The sequence below is a fragment of the Bos indicus x Bos taurus genome, chromosome 26 (assembly GCF_003369695.1).
Source record: "Bos indicus x Bos taurus breed Angus x Brahman F1 hybrid chromosome 26, Bos_hybrid_MaternalHap_v2.0, whole genome shotgun sequence".
Classification (NCBI taxonomy): domain Eukaryota; kingdom Metazoa; phylum Chordata; class Mammalia; order Artiodactyla; family Bovidae; genus Bos; species Bos indicus x Bos taurus.
The window spans coordinates 40,803,802-40,812,605 of NC_040101.1; the positions used below are offsets into that span (position 1 = coordinate 40,803,802).

Sequence of the window (8,804 nt, forward strand, 5' to 3'; positions counted from 1 at the left end):
GAGGCCTGGCGTGCTGCAATTCATGGGGTCGCAAAGAATTGGACATGACTGAGCGACTGAACTGAAGTTGTAAATTTGTGATGCATAAGGAATAAATGACATGAGAGGAAATAATCTGGGAAGGGATCAGAAAGGACTGTATTACATCAGAGGACAGGAGGAGAAAGGCAGATATTGAGGTGGGAGGGAACTGCAAAGAGAAGACAGCTGGACTAAATCAGATCAGATCAGTCCAGTGTTTCTCATGATGTACTCTGCATATAAGTTAACTAAACAGGGTGACAATATACAGCCTTGATGTACTCCTTTTCCTATTTGGAACCAGTCTGTTGTTCCATGTCCAGTTCTAACTGTTGCTTTCTGACCTGCATACAGATTTCTCAAGAGGCAGGTCAGCTGGTCTGGTATTCCCATCTCTTTCAGAATTTTCCACAGTTTATTATGATCCACACAGTCAAAGGCTTTGGCATAGTCAATAAAGCAGAAATAGATGTTTTTCTGGAACTCTCTTGCTTTTTCCATGATCCAGCGGATGTTGGCAATTTGATCTCTGGTTCCTCTGCCTTTTCTAAAACCAGCTTGAACATCAGGAAGTTCACGGTTCACATATTGCTGAAGCCTAGCTTGGAGAATTTTGAGCATCACTTTACTCCTGTGTGAGATGAGTGCAATTGTGCGGTAGTTTGAGCACTCTTTGGCATTGCCTTTCTTTGGGATTGGAATGAAAACTGACCTCTTCCAGTCCTGTGGCCACTGCCGAGTTTTCCAAATTTGCTGGCATATTGAGTGCAGCATCTTCACAGCATCATCTTTCAGGATTTGGAATAGCTCAACTGGAATTCCATCACCTCCACTAGCTTTGTTCATAGTGATGCTTTCTAAGGCCCACTTGACTTCACATTCCAGGATGTCTGGCTCTAGGTCAGTTATCACACCATCATGATTATCTGGGTCGTGAAGATCTTTTTTGTACAGTTCTTCTGTGTATTCTTGCCATCTCTTCTTAATATCTTCTGCTTCTGTTAGGTCCATACCATTTCTGTCCTTTATCGAGCTCATCTTTGCATGAAATGTTCCTTTGGTATCTCTGATTTTCTTGAAGAGATCCCTAGTCTTTCCCATTCTGTTGTTTTCCTCTATTTCTTTGCATTGATCATTGAAGAAGGCTTTCTTATCTCTTCTTGCTATTCTTTGGAACTCTGAATTCAGATGTTTATATCTTTCCTTTTCTCCTTTGCTTTTCACTTCTCTTCTTTTCACAGCTATTTGTAAGCCCTCCCCAGACAGCCAATTTGCTTTTTTGCATTTCTTTTCCACAGGAATGGTCTTGATCCCTGTCTCCTGTACAATGTCATGAACCTCATTCCATAGTTCATCAGGCACTCTATCGATCAGATCTAGGCCCTTACATCTATTTCTCACTTCCACTGTATAATCATAAGGGATTTGATTTAGGTCATACCTGAATGGTCTAGTGGTTTTCCCTACTTTCTTCAATTTAAGTCTGAATTTGGCAATAAGGAGTTCATGGTCTGAGCCACAGTCAGCTCTAAGGAGCTTCCTAAATGATAAAGGTGCTTAACTCCAGGACATACCCACTTGAATAGGGACAGCCATGCTCCCTACACAGTGGAATGGTGGGGGATGCTCAAAGTGTCCTGTGATCAGAATCTCAGAGGACTAGGCAGAAAAAGTGGATTTCCGAGGACCCTAGTTAATTTCATTCATGTTTTCAATCATTCACCACATACTTATTTTTTTTAATTTTATTTTATTTTTAAACTTTACAAATTGTATTAGTTTTGCCAAATATCAAAATGAATCCACCACAGGTATACATGTGTTCCCCATCCTGAACCCTTTATGTGCCAGACACTGTGCTGGGTATTAGGAATACAATGATGCACCAAACAGGTTTGGTCCTTGTCCTCATGAGAGTTAGATGGTAGTGAAGAATGAGTCACTCAATCAAACAGTGAAAGAAACTTATGAAATTCTCATGAGGTAGTTGGTACACAGAGGTGGTCAATGGAGAGGGATGTTGCCTGGACAGGTAGGTCAGAAAAAGCCTGCTGGAGGAGGAGCATAGGGTGAGATATTTACCAGGCAAAGAAGAAAGAGAGGAGGCTTCTAGGCAGAAGAAACATTCAGTGCAACTCTTCTATGGCACAGGGCAGCCTGTGGGGATGAAAGACTGCTGCTGCTGCTGCTGCTGCTAAGTTGCTGCAGTCGTGTCCGACTCTGTGCGACCCCATAGACGGCAGCCCATCAGGCTGTCCCGTCCCTGGTATTCTCCAGGCAAGAACACTGGAGTGGGTTGCCATTTCCTTCTCCAGTGCATGAAAGTGAAAAGTGAAAGTGAAGTCGCTCAGTCATGTCTGACTCTTAGCGACCCCATGGACTGCAGCCTACCAGGCTCCTCTGTCCTTGGGATTTTCCAGGCAAGAGTACTGGAGTGGAGTGCCATTGCCTTCTCCGGATGAAAGACTAACAGAGGCCAATGTGGCTGGAGCAAGGTGAGCCAGGGGGTGTGGTTGAGATGGCTGAGGCCATAAACGGAGGGTAGAATATATGGGGATTGCCACAGGCTGAAGATTTTGCTTTTGTCCCCAGAGCAACGGGATGTTATAGAAAGGTTTTGAGTGAGGAAAGGAAAGACAGGTCACTGGACTCCAGCCTCAGTAGCATTTGGCAGGTCTGGGATGGCGCCCTAGATTTTGCATTTCTAGGTCCCCAGATGCTGATGCTGCTACTCCAGGATTACACTCTGACAACTATGGCTTTCCCTAGTTGTTATGGGAGGGCAGGGGGGAGGTGGGGAGAATTTAAGAATGATGCATAGATGCAGGGGGATGTTGGGATTAAAATAAAGCCTATTGATGGGAATATTCCAGATATAAGATGGAGACAATGTTTGTAAATAACCCTCTCTTGTTCTTCTTGTGCTTGCTGTTGTAACAGGTGTCAAAGACGAAGCAGAATGAGGCTCTTGTACGAATGCTGCTTAATGCTGGTGTTGACGTTAATGCCATAGACTGTGTAAGCTTACATTTTTAGTCACTTTGAAATAACATTCAAAATGGTATTTATGGGTAGTATACTTGTCTCAAAAGAGTCAGACATGACTTAGCAACTGAACAACAATACTTGTCATCTATAAAGTTGCTTGTTTTTTATTTTGTGAAACACTTGAACAGTTAGTTGCTCCTTCCTCCTTTCTTGCCTTTCTTCTTCCCTCCCTCCTTTGCCTCACTCCCTCCTGCCCTCTTTTTTCTTCTTCATTTTTACTATGTCAGGCAACCTTGAGATTGCCACTGATCTCATGGGATTAATACTTTTATTGAATATAGGACATTTTTAAGAGAACTGCTCCACCAGTAGTGGGAAGGTAATAAAAATGGAGGCTCTGATTACAAAAGTGCATTCTCAGTAGTTAAGCTGGAACCCCAATGCCTGTGCGTAAACCTTGCCGGTTGTTACGTATGCGAGTTGTGGCAAGTTTTAAACTTACCTGACTCTTGGGTTTCCTTATCTGTAAGATGGGGACATCACTAGTTCCTACAAGGCTCATCATGTGATGCACTGAGCAGAGTAACTGGCACACAGTAAGTGCTCAATGAATCCTAACAGCTGTTGCAGCCAAAACCCCAACCCACTGGTGAGAAGGTCCCCAACTGCAAACCAAGGAAAAATAAGGGCAAAGGTCAAAGAGAAATCCAAATGACAGTAAAAACAGTGATAACAGAAGCAGTGTAAGCTACTTTCCTCCTGTTTAAATATAAGATTTTGTTTTCACCTTTTGCTCCATACCCGTGTACTCATCTTCTCTTACATGATAATATAGGGATCAGAAGTTTACTGGCATGAAATTTTGCTTATATTAGTAAAATGAAACTTTGATTCCCAGTTCTTTATTGAAAGGGCACGCAAGTTGAAATTTGATCCTAAGAAAACCAATATTCTTAGGTTTTCTTTACGATCCATGCTGTGTACATCCATGCTGTGTATTTTATGCTGTGTACATCTGTGTGTGTGCATGTTTATTACCATTTTTGTGTGATGAAAAAATGTCCCTACCCATGTTTGCATTATTGTAATTTTAGTTTTGGTTATATCGGTATTGTTTAAATGGAGGTAACACACTCTGTGTGTGTGTGTGTGAGAGAAAGAGACAGAGACAGAGAGAGAGAGAGACAGAGAGAGAGACAGAGAGAGAGAGATACAGGAGGAGAATGCCCAAGAGAATACATTTGTGAAATTAATGTTTTCCCTTTTATTTAGGGTAGAATTTTTGGATTAATTTGGATAGACTGTGCATCATCATTTTCTTAGATAACTTTAAAATGTATTAAGTAAGATATTTAAAAAACCTAAAAGGTTTGTTGCAGGTATTGCTTGGTTTTCTTATTTAAATTCAAAAGGCATATTTATTTATTTTTTCTTTTTTTTTTTTAATAGTTTTTGCTTTAAGTATTGTCTAGCCATTTGTGGTTAGATACTGTATGTTTAAATGGAGGCAACACACTCTGTGTGTGTGTGTGTGTGTGAGAGAGAGAGAGAGAGAGAGAGAGAGAGAGATACAGGAGGAGAATGCCCAAGAGAATACATTTGTGAAATTAATGTTTTCCCTTTTATTTAAGGTAGAATTTTTGGATTAATTAATTAATTTATTTTTTGGGGGGGCTTCCCAGGAGAGGAGGAATTTTGCAAGAAGTAGCTCAAACGGCTCTTCCAATCTTTTAATAGGGTTCGCTTCATCTTCTCTCGCTTCTCCTCGTTCTTGGGGCCGGTGCCAGCGCCTTTGTCCATGGGTCCGCACTCGTGCTGGACAGCCAGGAACAGAGCACTTTGCATTATCTCCCTCCCGCTGGGAATGCTGTTCTCGGATTAATTTAGATAGACTGTGCATCATCATTTTCTTAGATAACTTTAAAATGTATTAAGTAAGATGTTTAAAAAACCTAAAAGGTTTGTTGCAGGTATTGCTTGGTCTTCTTATTTAAATTCGAAAGTTGTATTTCTTTTTTTCTCTTTTTTTAATAGTGTTTGCTTTAAGTATTGTCTAACCATTTGTGGTTAGAGACTGTATTGGATGACTTCTGATGTCTTGTCTAATTCAAGATTCTGCTTATTTAGTGTTATTTGTACAACTAAAATATGTAAAACACGTGTAATGTCTTGAAAGATCATTTCATCCAGAGCTTCTTAGTTTCTAACTTAGTAGTTGATGATTTTCAACTTGCTACACCAAGGATGCATATAAATGAGTCAACAGAGAATGTATCTATTTTAAAAAATGTGTTCGTAATAATAATTGCAAACTTAATTTCCCTTAAAAAAGGTTTACAACTTTGCCTATGACTGAAATTTCCCTAGGACATTTTTCTCACTATCTATGTCTCTCTCCATCTCTGATAGAAAAATCACATTTCTGCATACACACAAGCACATACATGCAGACACACTCTTTCCCCACTATTTTTCAAAAACCATCTAAACATTAAGGTCCATTTTCCAAATCTAAATAATGTAGTATATTGCATTTTTAGGTAATTAGATCCTATTTATTTCACATGGAAAAACTCAGATCCAGATCTTCATTTAACATGTTATCATTTAATAAAAAATAAGTGTTTGCAGCATTATTTCCTATGATCTTAGAGGAATTTCTGGGGAATAAGATCCAGAGTCAATTTTATTAGTCTTGACAGTCAAGCATACTATTTCTTCACTTCTTGAATATTATTATTCAAAATCATAGTTATTTGGCTGCTTTTTAAAAGACAAAATTTGGGGCACGAATATCTCAGCTATAAATTTCCTTTGACTGTCAGTTAGTGTTTTAAATTAGACCCACGCAGCGGCAGCAGCAGTAGATCTGCTATTGTATAGCATAATATAAGCTATAATATAATATAATAATATAAGCTTATAACATAATATAAGCTACAACAAAGCAAGGATGAGCAATGACCATGTGGACCAGCACTGATCTCGTAGGTATGCTATAACATCTGAGCACCAGCAACCTTCTTCAGACTGGAGGCATTTTGATTATGAACCATAAAGGATGATATTTGTAAAAACTTGTGAACTCTTTAAGAGAAAAGATGGTAACATAATCAAGGTGGTGATTGTCCAGAATTGTAGAAAGAAACCCTGGGATAGTTCAGCATCAGCCTTTTATAAGCGGAATTTGTTTAGTCTGCAACAGAAAACAAGAAGGGACGATATGGATGACTTACAGGATGTTGATAATATACACACTGAGGCAGAACAGGCTTTTTGAGCACAAGAAATGCAATTGCACGTGGATGGTTTGCAGACTGTTGGTTTGGCTTAGCGGTGTAAGACAAAATATGAAAAGTACTTGCTGAAGAAGCCACACGTACGGTGTGTAAGGTTCCGATGGAGCCGTTGTATTGTTGGTCTTTTGTGTTTCAGTATGGCTGCACTGCACTACACTATGCCTGTGAAATGAAAAACCAAACGCTCATTCCTCTGCTCCTTGAAGCCCGTGCAAACCCCACGATAAAGAATAAGGTAAGGATCTGTGGACCACGGTCTGAGGTCCTTCCAGCAGCATCACCTTCTAACGTTGGCCTTGTGTTGACATAAATAAATTGCCCCTGAAGTTGTTAATAGCAAATTATTAAGGAGTCAAGTTATCCCATTAAAGTTAGAACCCAGTGATGCACGATGCTGGATGCTTGGGGCTGGTGCACTGGACGGCCCAGAGGGATGGTATGGGGAGGGAGGAGGGAGGAGGGTTCGGGATGGGGAACACATGTATACCTGTGGCGGATTCATTTTGATATTTGGCAAAACTAATACAATTATGTAAAGTTTAAAAATAAAATAAAATTAGAAAAAAAAAAAAAGTTAGAACCCAGTGACATTCAAAGCCCTTGCCAAGCCTGAGTCAATCACACTAAACTATTTACTAGATCCTTTGCATTGACATTTGACTTTCTTGGCGATAACTACAGTTTCTTTTTCTTCTCAGGATGGTGAGACTTCCCTGGATATTGCACAGAGATTAAAATTTTCCCAGATTGAATTAATGCTAAGGAAAGCATCATAGTCTTTGAGATCTCATATGAAGAAGTAGTAAAAGGCCTGGATTGTGTCTCAGTCTTGGACTATGGGTCTGCAGACCATTCACTCTGGGGACACCCGTGGTACGGGGATAAGGTTGGTTGCCATGGGTAACATTTTCGAAGAGCTTTGTATTTCCAATGTTTTTTGCTCAGTGGAGTTCATTGTGGTCACAATCCTTCTGGGGGAGACACTAAAAATGTTGGACTCTCCACATCAGTCAAAAAAAGGTGATGTTTCAAAGTCAATCTCTCCTGAAGGAAAGGATCAGTGTTCTGTCTTTTCAGTTGCACTGCTCTTATAAAGAGGCTGTCCCGTCCATATCCTGCCCCAAAAGACAAACTGTTCCTCTGAGGCTCCTTTGAGTAATAAGACGAAGAATCAAGCAGATATATTCGTACAGAATGGTATATGTATGTGTGTAGGTTTAGAGATTAATATGTAAATATTCCATCTTCAACAAAATCATGTATCAGTTGTCAACAACAAATATTGGCAAATGCTTCAAGTCAGCTTTTTTTTTTGCCTTACAAAGAGCCACTGTATCAGCATCTCGAGATGTTTTGCTATCAGTTTACAAATTAGAGCCGTCTTGATTTCAAACATGATTATATGACTATCAAGTTGTTTGTTCAAAAATATTTTTATGATTCTCTTGTGAATGCAGGGCAGTTACTAATCTTGTTAGTGCATTTTTTATTGATAAAATTAAAATATTGTAAATTATTTGAATAAATAATTCTTTACAAGAAAGAACTACGTGATGAGGTGGCGTCTGGATTAAACTTCTAGAGGAGAGAGAGTGAACATTGAAAGATCTGTCTCAAGTTCTTTGTCAGTGAAACAGAACAGAAATAAGCATATTTAAAAATGATTGAATTTTTACAAAGCAAGACTGCATCTTGATTATTTTTAGCCATGGACTACACAGTATGTAGTAACAAATGCAGTCTAAGAATGAAAGATTTACCATCTCCAAACAGAACAAAGGTCTAATAAAAAAATAAAATCCAGGAAAATTCATTGAACTCTGCACAGTACCTTAAGCACATACTTTTTGAGGGAAGTAGTTGTGTGTAGATATAGATTCTGAAGACCTTAAATGTCTCTTACTACATTATCTAAGATCCATTCACGTTGAACTGAGCTATAAGGTGACTCTGAAGATTTAAAAAAAAAAAAAAGTGAAACTTCCAACAAATTGCCAGTATGCCTTCAGTTTGGTGTCAGTGTTCTGCAAAATCACCATACCATGTAATTCATAACTGTTGTCTTTGTGTGAAAATTGAACAATTTTCTAAAGAAATAAATCCAGATTTATAAACGAGTTACTTTGCCAACAAAGGTCTGTCTAGTCAAGGCTATGGTTTTTCCAGTGATCATGTATGGATGTGAGAGTTGGACTATAAAGAAAGCTGAGTGCAGAAGAATTGATGCTTTTGAACTGTGGTGTTGGAGAAAACTCTTGAGAGTCCCTTAAACTGCAAGGAGATCCAACAAGTCCATCCTAAAGGAAATCAGTCCTGAATATTCATTGGAAGGACTGATGTTGAAGGTGAAACTCCTACTTTGGCCACCTCATGTGAAGAACTGACTCACTTGAAAAGACTCTGATGCTGGGAAAAATTGAGGGCAGGAGGAGAAGGGGACAACAGAGGATGAGATGGTTGGATGGCATCATTGACTCAATGGACGTGAGTTTGAGT

General features: G+C 39.3%; 1 protein-coding gene across 1 annotated transcript in view; it reads left to right on the top strand.

Annotated features, from left to right (window-relative positions):
- Positions 1-8,282, top strand: part of ANKRD22 (ankyrin repeat domain 22) — a 28,274-nt gene extending 19,992 nt beyond the window's left edge. Inside the window, exons 4-6 of the mRNA XM_027529118.1 lie at positions 2,962-3,039; positions 6,445-6,543; positions 7,007-8,282. Coding sequence (XP_027384919.1) covers positions 2,962-3,039; positions 6,445-6,543; positions 7,007-7,084 — 255 coding nt within the window. The 3' untranslated portion in view covers positions 7,085-8,282. The remainder of the gene's footprint in view (positions 1-2,961; positions 3,040-6,444; positions 6,544-7,006) is intronic.
- The last annotated feature ends 522 nt before the right edge of the window (positions 8,283-8,804 follow it).